Raw genomic sequence first — 13,440 nt, forward strand, 5'->3', positions numbered from 1 at the left:
CGTCAATCCACAGCATAACTCTTGTCCAGATCATTGCTGATGTCTGTGGGGGCAAACCCAAGGGTCAATTCCTCAAAGTGCCCTACTGGAACTATGGGGCATTGAGCACAGCCAACCAACCACACTTTCCTCCTTAAAACTGGGTCTTCACTTGGCCTCTGAGTCTCCAGTCTCCTCTGACACTAGGAGGTCCCAACCTGGCTTTAGTGTGGGGTCCCCCTTTCCCAACTCTCCCCATGTTGTTTGGGATTGGGGCGTGTGACTCGGCCCTGGCTCGACTCATCCTTCACTCACTTGGTCAGGGAACTAGATCGCGTATGCCGCATTAAAAGCCTGCATGCCGCAACTAAAAAGACCCCACGTGCTGCAACTCAGACCTGCTGCAAACAAAATAAAAAAAAAGAGAGTAGAGGACACGTAAGGCTGTCAGAGGGCTTCCTGGGTGGCTCAGCTGGTAAACAACACGCCTGCAATGAGGGAGACCTTGGTTCGATCCCTGGGTTGGGAAGATCCCCTGGAGGAGGGAAAGACTGCCCACTCCAGTGTTCTGGTCTGGAGAATTCCATGGACTGTGTAGTCCATGGGGTCACAAAGAGTCGGCACGGCTGAGCGCCTTTTGCTTTCAGGGCTGTGAGCGAGTGGATTGCAGGGCTCGAGGTAGAAGCAGGGAAATGCGCAGCGCATGGCGGTCATGGCGGTGGGAGAGGTGGAGAGACCTGAGATGGGATTTGCGTAGAAATGACAGGATTTCCTGAACAGTAGGAGGCAGAGTGCGCGGGTGGGGTTAAGGACTAGGAGAGGGACTAAGGACTAGGTTAAGGACTCCCACGTGGGGAGTGACGAGTCTGGTGATAATTCCCTGTGCTTCTCAGGCCCCGCTCAGGCACAAGTGGCGGAAATTGACACTGCCGGCTCTAAGCGAAACAGAGAACGTACTGGTCCCCAGGATGGGAAGGTCTGGGGCTTTAGTTCTCAGTGATGACCCAGGACCCAGTCTCTCTACCACCCCACTGTTGGCTCTGAGCTGGCAGGCCACTCCCATGCCGCCAAGCGGCCACCAGCTGGCCCAAGCTGGCATCTGTACAGAATGTCAAACCCAACAGAAAAAGAGGCTTTTTCCTAACGTTTCTGTAACAGAAGTCCTAGAGGGGCCTTCCATTGGCAAAGCTTGGACCAACCATCCCAAACCCAGTTGAGTTCAGTTCAGTTCAGTTCAGTTGCTCAGTCGTGTCCGACTCTTTTCGACCCCAGGAACCGCAGCACGCCAGGCCTCCTTGTCCATCACCATCTCCTGGAGCCTACCGAAACTCATGTCCATTGAGTCGGTGATGCCATCCAACCATCTCATCCTCTGTCGTCCCCTTCTCCTCCTGCCTTCAATCTTTCCTAGCATCAGGGTCTTTTCAAATGAGTCAGCTCTTCACATCAGGTGGCCAAAGTCTTGGAGTTTCAGCTTCAACATCAGTCCTTCCAATGAATATTCAGGACTGATTTCCTTTAGGATGGATTGGTTGGATCTCATTGCAGTCCGAGGGACTCTCAAGAGTCTTCTCCAACACCACAGTTCAAAAGCACCAATTCTTCAGTGCTCAGCTTTCCTTATAGTCCAACTCTCACATGCCTACATGACTACTGGAAAAACCATAGCCTTGACTAGACGGACCTTTGTTGGTAATGTAACGTCTCTGCTTTTTAATATGTTATCTAGGTTGGTCATAACTTTTAATTTCATGGCTGCAGTCACCATCTGCAGTGATTTTGGAGCCCCCCAAAATAAAGTCTCTCACTGTTTCCACATCTATTTGCCTTGAAGTGATGGGACCAGATGCCATGATCTTAGTTTTCTGAATGTTGAGCTTTAAGCCAACTTTTTCACTCTCCTCTTTCACTTTCATCAAGAGGCTCTTTAGTTCTTCACTTTCTGCCGTAAGGGTGGTGTCATCTGCATATCTGAAGTTACTGATATTTCTCCCAGCAGTCTTGATTCCAACTTGTGCTTCTTCCAGCCCAGTGTTTCTCATGATGTACTCTGCATAGAAGTTAAATAAGCAGGGTGACAATATACAGCCTTGACATACTCCTTTTTCTATTTGGAACTAATCCGTTGTTCCATGTCCATTTCTAACTGTTGCTTCTTAACCTGCATAGATTTCTCAGGAGGCGAGTCAGGTGGTCTGGTATTCCCCTCTCTTTAAGAATTTTTCACAGTTTGTTGTGATCCATACAGTCAAAGGCTTTGGCCTAGTCAATAAGGCAGAAGTAGATGTTTTTCTGGGACTCTCGCTTTTTTGATGATCCAGCGGATGTTGGCAATTTGATCTCTGGTTCCTCTGCCTTTTCTAAAACCAGCTTGAACAGTTCACATATTGCTGAAGCCTGGCTTGGAGAATTTTGAGCATTACTTTACTAGTGTGTGAGATGAGTGCAATTGTGTGGTAGTTTGAGCATTCTTTGACATTTCCTTTCTTTGGGACTGGAATGAAAATGGACCTTTTCCAGTCCTGTGGCCACTGCTGAGTTTTCCAAATTCACTGACATTTTGAGTGCAGCACTTTCACAGCATCAACTTTCAGGATTTGAAATAGCTCAACTGGAATTCCATCACCTCCACTAGCTTTGTTTGTAGTGATGCTTCCTAAGGCCCACTTGACTTGGCATTCCAGGATGTCTGGCTCTAGGTCAGTGATCACATCATCATGATTATCTGGGTCGTGAAGATCTTTTTTGTACAGTTCTGTATTCTTGCCACCTCTTCTTAATATCCTCTGCTTCCCTCAGGTCCATACCATTTCTGTCCTTTATTGAGCCCATCTTACCATCACTAAATTAGGAGGCTCTATGGTTCTGGATGAAAAGACCGGACCTCTGAGTTCATCCTGAGCCATGTGGATGGAGACTGAGCTCTCCTGAGAGGTGGGATGCTCTGGAGAGGAAGATGCTGGACAGACAGACTGGAGCCATCAGCACGGGCTGGTGCTCACAGGACTTTCCAAGGTAAAGTCCTGGCACGGAGCTGGCCTGGGAGAGAGTGGCTGGTATGGAACCTGGACCATTATCCTCAGGAGGGCCCTGGTCTCTTGCCTTCTCAGTCCTGATCTGGGTGGGTCTCCCGCCACAGTCCGGCACAGGGTCTCAGGCTGGGCACTCACCCTCCAGCCAGGGCCACCCACTGCCCCACTGGGCACCACCCTTTCTTGCCAGTGCCTCCCACTGCCAGTTCCAGGACTATGACCACCCATGGGAGGCTGCCTGCAGTGGCACTGCTGATGTTGGGATGCCTACCTGCCCTGCCTACAGGGAGCTTTTGCCTGCAGTCTCTCCCCAGACATCAGCTACACCCTCGACAGCCTGCTCATTGAGTCAGGGAGGTCACGCCCAGCTTAGGCAGGGGGTCTCAAGACTTCAGGGTGTCCCCAGCAATGCGGGACCGCCACACAGATGCTCAGCCAACCAGCTCTGGGGGATTAGGGAGGCCTGCTCAACTTCTGTCTGGTTCTTGGTCTCTACTCTTTACTGTCCAATCTGTTGGGTGGAGCCTTCAGCTTCACATTTGGCTCCAACCCCCTCATATGCCCTCTCCTCATGGTGGCAAGAGGGCTGCTGCTGTCCTAACCTCACAACTCAGGTTCAAGTCCAGTGGGAGACGGACAGCCTTTCCTTGCAGCTCCCATCCTAACTGGAGCACTTCAGGTCACATGCTCAGTCCTGATCCTCTGTTGGAGGGAAAAACTAGATGTTGACTGGCCAGGCCTGAGTCACATGTTCCAATTCCAGGCAACACCAGAAAGGAGAATTCCCCCAGTAACATCAGGGCAGGGCCTCCTCGTTCAAAGGGCTGACCCATCCAGGGCGGCCCCCAGGCACCGAAAGCTCCCTGTTCTATGAACTGAGTCTTAGGCTCTCTCGGGTCTGTGGGTTTTCATGAAAAACACAAGCCATGGGTCCATTTAAAAATCATTTTATTATTAACATCATCTTTCCATTTAGCCAAGTGTCTGTAATGTATAAGGAATGTCGGTAAATATTCCATTTGAAGCTTCTTTGTACATATTTCCATCGATAAATAAACTCTGAATTCACATAAAAAAGTTAAACTTAAATAACTCATATTTCCTTCTCTTGTAACAGGCATATATTGGCAAAATATAAATATTCTTGGACTCAGGCTTTGTTCTAAGTGAGGACAGTAATTTATCACATGGTACAATTATTGACAACAAAACCAAGAAATTGTCAGCTGGTGTCCTGGCTTGGACTAGTTACTGAGGTGGGAAACAGAAAATTCACATTTGGTTTCTTGGCCAAGGATAGAGCGGGAGTGGTGATGGGGGGTAGAGAATAGTTTTCTTTACAGCTCTGATAAAAATAATCTGCTCTGCCACTGAATTTTAACTTTGAATATATTCTTCTACATTTGCGGATTAATTCCATAATCATGTTACTTAAAACTCGGATGTCAACTAACAAAATATGGCACGTAATCCATTTTGAACCACGTCAGTAGATTCGAGAACTATCATCGGGCTGGCGGGAACGGCAACAGAAATGCACATGGAGGGCGGTGACTGGTCACACACTCGTCCGGGGCCTCGCGCGGCGGGGAGGCCGGGGCTGCTCCGAGCGCGCGGGGGGTGACGGGGCAGGGCGCGGGGGGATGACGGGGAAGGGCGCGGCGGGGCCGCTCTGAGCGCGCGGGGCCTGACGGTCGGTGGGGCCGCTCAGAGCGCGCGGGGGATGATGGGGAGGGCGCGGCGCGCGCGGGATGACGAGAAGGGCACGGCTGGGCCGCTCAGAGCGCGCGGGGGATGACCGTGAAGGGCACGGCGGGGCTGCTGGCCTCCAGCTCCAGGGCCGTCAGGAAGCACTCGGTGGCCGCCGCGTCGTTGCCCTGAGCCTGCAGGACCTCGCCCAGGCCGTTCCAGACCTCGTGGGCCGTGGAGTTCACCTGTACCGCGTCCCGCAGGATCTTCTCGGCCAGACTGTAGCGGCCCAGCTGGTGGAGGATCAGGGCCTGCAGAGGCAGATAGACAGACAGACAGTCAGAGAAACGACGCTCTGGACTCTGAGCTGTCCCTGAGCTTCGGCAGGCTTATCGGAGGCAGGCAGGTGTCACCACCCGGCCAGGCACAATGGAAGTTCAAGTTCTTCCTGTGCTCAGGGCGGGAGTCAGAAGGATCACTCAAACCATGAACTGGACGAAGTCACAGACATTCAGCCATTTGTGAACACCAACAAAAAATGGTTATTTCAAAAGGTTCACCCAGGAATGCACCATGTGGAATGGCCACGGTCTGTCTGTGCTGACTCATGGGTCACGGCTGACACCTGCCTGCACAGAGGGGTGCTTGCCATCTTTAATTTTTTTTTAACCTCAAGAAAAGTCACAACAAACAGAACAGAAATGTCAGTTGCTCACAGTCCCTACCCTGGCCGCACCCTGATCTCACTGTCCCCTCCAGGCTCGGCCCCCCGCACAGCTGTCGCTTCAGTTTTAATCAGAGCACACGTGTTGGTCCCCAAATATTCCATCCTAATCGTGTTTCCAGGTTGTGGGTCTCCACAACTGACGTGCCCGCACTCTTTCATCCAACAGACACTCTCATTACTCAAGGACTCCCTCGCGGCGAGACACCCAGGCTTCCCAGTGTCAAGCGACTGAACAACCCCGCCCCACTTCGCAGGGGCAGCAGGCCCTGGGGGTTGCCCCATTGCACTTCCGGGCTGAACGGGGGGCGGAGCCCTCCTCGCCACTCTCTGTTTTCGGGTGTTACGGGCCATCTTGGACTGCCCTGCTTGAGACGAACTGCAGCGTCACTTTGTGAGTCCCTCTGGCTGTGCAGCGGGGCTGCAGCCGTCCCGGTTTGCTCAAGGCTGCACCTCACCAGGGGCCACGGGCAGAGCCGGGCTGTGCTGCCAGAGGGTTGGCTGCGGCCCGAGCCACAGCCACCAGTGCCCTGAGCTAACACTGCAGGGGCTTCGGCCTCCTAGATGAGCTCCTGGAGCGGGTACGGGCACCCTCGGCAGGCAGTGTCCAGGCCCCCAGGGCTGTGGCCTGGGTCGTTCTCAGAAAGCACCCTGACGGCCCAGAGCCGTCGGCACCTCTGAGCACCCGACGCGGGCTGTGAGGCTGACCCAGGAGCCTGTGCTCAGAGGGTGGCAGCCAGGACACCCGCGGCCTCAGCAACGAGGGTGGCGCCTCCGTCCTGGGTGGGCAGGTTCCTGAGTGAGGAGGAGGAGGAAGGCTCGGGAGGAGGGAGGCTGTCCTCCCCGGGGCAGAGGACAGTAAGCCCAGGGTTAGGTCCCCTTTTCAGAGGGGAAAACTGCGGGGAAAACACCATGTGTTCCCTTTCTTAGTAACATCATCGTATCTAATGACATCACAGGGGCCTCACTGGGGTCTCGGACAGTAAAGAGTCCGTCTGCAATGCAGGAGACCTGGGTTTGAGCCCTGGGTTGGGAAGACCCCCTGGAGGAGGAAATGGCAGCCCACTCTAGTATTCTGGCCTGGAGAATGGCCAGTACTCTGGCCCATGGACTGAGGAGCCTGGCGGGCTACAGTCCATGGGGTCACAGAGAGTTGGACACGACGGAGCGGCCAAGCACAGCACGGCAGAGCAGACAGGCTCAGAAAGGCCCGCGTCTCGCCCGAGGCCCCAGGGCCCAGGAGTGTGGGCTGAGGCCCCAGTGCTGTCCTCCCCCCTCAGCTTCTCCCGCTCGCTGCTACCGCTGGCTCTTTGAGACACCGGCCCCCAGGCACCAGCCCAGCTCCATCTGAGCAGAGGGGCGCCCGCAGTGCTGAGCGTCCCTCCCAGCCCCTCCTTCCTGCAGCTGTGAGGGGGTGGCTCCCCTCCAGGGCACAGCCTTTCTCCCGTTTCTCTGCTGTTCGGGAGCACCCTGCGTATTCGCTCAAGGACCGGGGGCCTCCTTGCCTCCCTGGGGGCCACAGGCCGGCGGTGACCTTGAGGCTTGGGGTGGCTGCAGACACCGAAGGACTGGGGGTCCTGTTAGTCAGAAAGCAGACCCGTGAGATGAGACTCAGGAGCACCGGGACCTTGGTCCACGGGGCCTGGAGGTGACTGCTCCCAGCAGCGATGCTCTGACCCCACCCTACTGGAGTGGGGACAAGGACACCAGACCACTAGCCGGTAATCTTGTTTCGAAAGCGGAGGCTGCTGGACCCTGGGGGCTCCAGGGGCACATGGCAGGGGCAAGGGCACCCCTCCGAAAGTGCCTGCAGGAGCCAGCCGTGGGCTAATCGGACCCACTGTCTTCAGGGCTCGCCAGCTAAGGACCTTGTGATTCTCTAGGGTTCCTAACGGCTTGGGAATCTCCAGCCCATTCCTGGACTTATATTTCAAACGTAGGAACGAGCTCCCATTTCCAGATGACCTTGAAGCTTCCTGAGCAGTCTGTTTAGTGGAATTAATTCCTAAAGCCGGGGCAGCTTGGGGAGGCATCACAGACTTGCCAGGGGCTGCCAGCTCACGCTTGGCAAGGGAATGAAAAATCGGCCTCTCCCTGGTCCCCCAGTGAGCCAAGGGCGGCTCAGAGATCAGGCACATGGTGAGGGCAACCAGAGCACGCCCCGGCCGCGGCTGAGTCAGTGCTAGGGGCCAGCGTTGCCGGCAGGTTGGCCAGAGGTGGGCTGGCACCTGGACACACCTGGCCGTCTGGACCAACGCGCCTCAGGAGCCTCTCTGCGTCGTGAGGGGCTTCCATGTGCCCCTGTGCCCTGACGCCCCCTTCATTCTTCAGGTCCCGCTTCCTCTCTTCTCCAAAGATCAAGGCTTCACCCTGAGGCTGGCACTCCACTGTGCTCACCCCCAGCCGCACCCCGCTTTCTCCAGGATGAGCCTCTTGGCTCATCCAGGCTGATCCGTCAGCCCAGGTATTTCTGCAGGACACAGCGTCCACCCCCCTTCCACCTCCCCAACCTTGGTCAGTCCCGTCTGGCCCCTCTTGCTCTAGTCCATCTCTAGAGTCCAGCTCTAGTCCATCTGCTTGAAGTCTTAACAACCACAAAGTCCAGGCCACACCGCCCCTTAGGCAGCACTGTGCGTGCATGCGTGCATGTGTGTGTATATGCTAAGTCACTTCAGTCGTGTCTGACTCTTTGCGAACCTATGAACTGTAGCCCACCAGGCTCCTCTCTCCATGGGATTCTCCAGGCAAGGATACTACAGTGGATTGCCAGGCCCTCCTCCAGGGAATCTTCCTGACTTGAGGGATCAAACCCACATCTCTCATGTCTTCTGCACTGGCAGGCGGGTTCTTTACCAGTGGTGCCGCCTGGGAAGCCGTTAGGCAGCTCTAGCCAGCAGCATATTGAAAAGCAGAGACATTACTTTACCAACAAAGGTCCATCTAGTCAAAGCTATGGTTTCTCTAGTAGTCATGTACGGATGTGAGAGCTGGACCATAAAGAAAGCTGAGCACCGAAGAATTGATGCCTTTGAGCTGTGGTGTTGGAGAAGACTCTTGAGAGTCCCTTGGACTGCAAGGAGATCCAACCAGTCCATCCTAAAGGAGATCAGTCCTGGGTGTTCATTGGAAGGACTGATGCTGAAGCTGAAGCTCCCAATACTTTGACCACCTGATGAGAAGAACTGACAAATTTGAAAAGACCCTGATGCTGGGAAAGATTGAAGGCGGGAGGAGAAGGGCACAACAGAGGATGAGATGGTTGGATGGCATCACCAACTCAATGGACATGAACTTGTGCAAACTCTGGGGGATAATGATGGACAGGAAGGCCTGGCGTGCTGCAGTCCATGGGGTCGCAAAGAGTCAGACACGACTGAGCAACTGAAATGACTGACTGACCCAGTGGCATTTAGCTCCCACCTCCAGCCTTCAGCCGAGCAGGAGACAGAGAATTCGATGACTGACATATTTCATTACCTTAACAAGTAACCCTTACCCCCATCACAATCACAAAGACTCACTGAGTGACTGCCCAAACCCCAGCCGTGCACTGGGACACAGATGTGGGCAAGAAGCCGTCCTGCTCTCAAAGCTGGGGATCCGGTGGCAGTCCCAGGGTGACCGAGCTGTGTGGCCGGCACTGGGCTCTGCCTCAGCCGCCGGAAGACCCCACTTCACCCCACTGTCTGCACGTTGGGGCCGCGGCGGACAGGCCGGCTCCTGCCTGAGACGCCTCTGCTGGAGTAAGTGGCGGAGCTGAGACACGGTTGCCACGGCCATGCCCCCGACACTGGGCCCTGGCTCCTCCTCTGAGGGAAGACATGCAAACGTCCTGTGCCTCTGCCAGCCCTGCCGATTCCGGGGCCACCAGAGATGGGGGCCTGCTGGGGCCGGCCTCCCGAGCAGATAGGAGCCCCCGAGGAGGCGACTCGCAGTCTCTCTCTCCAGGCACAAGTGAACACAGCTTGCTAAACTTGCAATTATTATAATCAAGTGTTTTGTACAAAGTAGACCTTGGTGAGGCACCACACTGGAAGTGAGGGATTAAATTAAACCTGTTCTTTCAAAGGAGACAAAAACGGACTTGGCGGGTTTGAGGATGATCAGCGTCTTCCTCACTCACAGCTTTTATGTGCATGTTGAGACTGCTGCCCAGGGACAGAGCCCCTTGCTGCTTGTGGGAGTGACGTGCGGGGACCCTGGCTCTGGGGGGCACCTCAGTCCACACCCAGGACAAAAGCCCCTTGGAGATCTTCTTTTTTAAATTTAAAAAATGTATTTATTTTTCCTTTTTTTTGGCTGCCCCATGCGGCCTGTGGGATCTTCGTCACCCGACCAGGGATCGCAATGGTGCCCCCTGCGTTGGAAGCACAGAGTCTTAACCTCCAGGCCCCCAGGGAAGAAGTCCTGCCTCTTGGAGATTTTAGATGTCACTGCGGGGCTCTGCCCAAGTGCCAAGCCAGCGCTTCGCTTGGGGGTGCACTGGGTGTCCAGACACTGGCCCTGCGGGACCGCTGCTGGGGGCTCCTGAGCTGGGGGGACCCAGTGGTGGCGGTGGAGCATGTGGAGCCCGAGAGGGCAGAGGCAGGTCACAGCACGGGCCCCCGGCCCCCCGGCACTCCCGCGAGTCCAGCTCCACCACGGACTCGGGCGCCTTGCTCGGGCCCCAGGGGCTCTGCCCGCATCATGGGGACAAGGCCTGAGACACGAGAGGGCAGCGAGGCCTGCGTGAGGCCTGGGAGGCTCAGTGACATAAGCCTTCGCTGACCCGTCCCCACGGTCAATGCTGCGATTCTGAGCATCAGGCGCTCCCGTTAACGACCGCAGGGCAGGGGCTCCCAGACGCCGGCGGCTGATGGCCCGTCCCTCGGCCGGCGCCCTGTCAGATCAGGGAGCCTCCAATTCGCCTCTGCCTGTGCGGCACCCGGGGCGGCCCAGCACCCCGAGGGCCTCGGTGAGCGTCTGCTGAATGGATGGAGAGACGGATCGGGGACGGCGTGGGTGCTGTGCGAGGGGAGGAGGGGCGGGGGGTGGGGGCCAGCTCCCTTCCCTGCGACGGAACCCTGGCACCACCGGGCCAACCTCTCAACAACAACCCTCCCACCCGTAAGCTTTGCTGGAAGAGATGATCGCTCTGCGAATCAGACACGGGGTGCCCCCAGCCCTTGTCAATCTCCCCAGCCCCAGCTGCAGCCCGGCTGTCTCGAACCCTGTGACTCGCCCTTCATGGTGTGGAGTTTCCACAGTGATGGAAACGAGAGGTCCCCTCTCCATCAGGAGTCTGAGTGCCTCTCTGACTTCCCGCTAGAAAGATGCAGGAGGTGTCGGCTTCCTCCCTGAAAACCAGCGTAAAGGCGGCAGGGGGCTGCTGCGTCTCTTTACCCCCAGTGCTGCCCCCACCCCCAGCCCCAGGACTTGATATCTATGTCCTGAGGTCTGGGTGTCCCACACTGCAGCCGGCGGGACCCTCAGAGCCCAGGCAAGACCCTCAGAGGATGCTGGGACCCCCAGAGGATGGCGGGACACTCCAAGGATGCCAGGATCCTCAGAGGGAGGCGGGACCCCCAGAGGATGGTGGGACCCTCAGAGGGTGGGGGGACCCCCAGAGGCTGGTTGGGACCCTCAGAGCCCAGGCAAGACCCTCAGAGGGTAGCGGGACCCTCAGAGGGTGGGGGGACCCTCAGAGGCCGGGCTGGCCAGGTGATGGGAAATCCTGGGTTCAGGCAGGCGATCTGACCATCGGCTGCAGCCTGAGACAAGGACTCACAAATTCAGGGACCTCACGCTCAGAAACACCAGCATCAACATTGCCAAAGCTCAGCGTGACGCACTGACCTAACTGAAGAAATGTCAGATCAAGCCGGCCCCACGCGCTATCAAGGGACATCCACGAGAAGGCAGCTCGGGGCAGCCTGTGCAGCTCAGGCTGGGGTGGGGGGCTGACGGGGGCGAAGGCGGGCAGGGGGAGTCCTGGGGTCCCCAGAAGACGTGGGGTTGCTGGATGTTCTCCTCACTCTGAGGCCCAAGAAAGCTCTCAGTAACCTTCCAGCCCATCTCCAGCCTCGCCTCCCTCGATTTGCCATTGCAATCGCATGCCCTGTTGCCACCGAGAAGGACCTCAGCGCCTGCGCCAGCCCTCAGGAGGGCACCACGGCGCCCGGAATGACCTCAGAGTCTCCGCCAGCCCTCAGGAGAGCCCCGGCTCTGCGGGACCGCCGCCCCAGGCAGCACCTTCCAGGGCGCTCACCCAGCTCCCCAGGCTAGCACTTTTCCACTCTAATGGCCAAGAGACTCCCGCTGACTTATTTAAACGTCTCCCAGGTTGACTTATTTCTTTATTTGTATCCACCTTCCCCAACAACAAGGCAGACAGGAGCAGCAGCACGGGGCGGCCGGGAAGTCAGCGCTTCCCCACGAGGTGCCCGCAGCGGAAAGTTCGGCGCTAATCACCCCCTGGAGGCTGAGTCCTGGCCTCGCTCCCCCCCCAACCCCAGGGAGGTGCCGCCCTGCGTGTGTTTGGGAAGATGGCCAGAGAGTGCTGCTCCAGGCCCGGCCTCCCCCGACCCTCACCCCGAGGCCCCGGGACCCCCGGGGAGCACAGCAGCCCAGGAAGCCGCCTGGCTCCACCCAGCAGTGGGTGGGGTGGGGATGGTGGGGGAGACATGACCCGAGTCCCAGCCAGCGGAGTGGAGGTTCTCTGTGGTCAGGAACAGCTCACACGGGACCACCACATTGCTCGGGCTGCCCTGGTGGCTCAGCCGGTAAAGAGTCTGCCTGCAATGCGGCAGGCCTGGGTTCCATCCCTGCGTCAGGATGATCCCCTGGAGGAGGAAATGGCAAGCTGCTCCAGTGTTCTGGCCTGGAGAATCCCATGGACAGAGGAGCCCGGCGGGCTACAGTCCACGGGGTGGCAAAGAGTCAGACACGGGGTGGCAAAAAGTAACACATACACACTGCACTGCTAAGCTGACAGGCTTCCTGGGAGAAGCCGAGGGCGGGGGGCCCTAGAGACCCAGCCCCATCCTGCAGTCCGGGCCAGGACCCCTTCCCAACAACCCTGACACACCCCCGTCAGGCCCCTGTCTCAATCTGTCCTCAGACGGGGTGGGGGGGGTCACACCTTTGAAGCATCACTACACTTGGGTCTGAACATTTATCACCAACACAATGAAAACAAAACACTGTCCTGTTATTTCCAGCAAGGAGTCCTGGCTTTCCCTGGGCCGGGAAGCGTCACAGTGGTGCAGGGCAGGTCCTCTCAGGCCAGCTCCGCCGTCCACCACCAGATGTCCAACTTAGGCAGAACCTTCTCTCTAACCCCTTTCCTGACCTCGAAAACGAAGGGGTGGAGGAGGTGATCTCCAGATGAAAATTCGAAGGTTTGGTCAAATTTTCCAAACAACAAGTATTTTTTGGAACATCAGCTACATACCAGTGAAGAAGAACTAACGAGCCTCTTGATGAAAGTGAAAGAGGAGACTGAAAAAGCTGGCTTAAAACTCAACATTCAGAAAACAAAGATCATGGTATCCGGTCCCATCACTTCATGGGAAATAGATGGGGAAACAGTGGAAACAGTGACAACCTTTCTTTTCCTGGGCTCCAAAATCACTGCAGATGGTGACTGCAGCCATGAAATTAAAAGATGTTTGCTCCTTGGAAGAAAAGTTATGACCAACCTAGACAGCGTATAAAAAAGAAGAGACATTACTTTGCCAACAAAGGTCTGTCTAGTCAAGGCTATGGTTTTTCCAGTGGTCATGTATGGATGTGAGAGCTGGACTATAAAGAAAGCTGAGTGCCGAAGAATTGATGCTTTTGAACTGTGGCATTGGAGAAGACTCTTGAGAGTCCCTTGGACTGCAAGGAGATCCAACCAGTCCATCCTAAAGGAGATCAGTCCTGGGTGTTCATTGGAAGGACAGACGCTGAAGCTGAAACTCCAGTACTGGCCACCTGATGTGAAGAGTTGACTCATTGGAAAAGACCCTGATGCTGGGAAAGATTGAAGGTGGA

The 13,440-nt window shown here is 56.2% G+C and overlaps 1 protein-coding gene across 6 annotated transcripts in view; it reads right to left on the reverse strand.

The window, feature by feature from the left end:
• Nucleotides 1–3,942: 3,942 nt before the first annotated feature.
• TTC7B (tetratricopeptide repeat domain 7B) overlaps nucleotides 3,943–13,440 on the reverse strand; it is a 263,594-nt gene continuing 254,096 nt past the window's right edge. For all 6 annotated transcript variants that reach the window (XM_043472771.1, XM_043472777.1, XM_043472773.1 and 3 more), the window contains one exon: nucleotides 3,943–5,011. In XM_043472771.1, the coding sequence (XP_043328706.1) occupies nucleotides 4,790–5,011 (222 nt within the window). In that variant the 3' untranslated portion in view covers nucleotides 3,943–4,789. The remainder of the gene's footprint in view (nucleotides 5,012–13,440) is intronic.

Source organism: Cervus canadensis, chromosome 6 (genome assembly GCF_019320065.1).
Source record: "Cervus canadensis isolate Bull #8, Minnesota chromosome 6, ASM1932006v1, whole genome shotgun sequence".
Taxonomy (NCBI): Eukaryota; Metazoa; Chordata; class Mammalia; order Artiodactyla; family Cervidae; genus Cervus; species Cervus canadensis.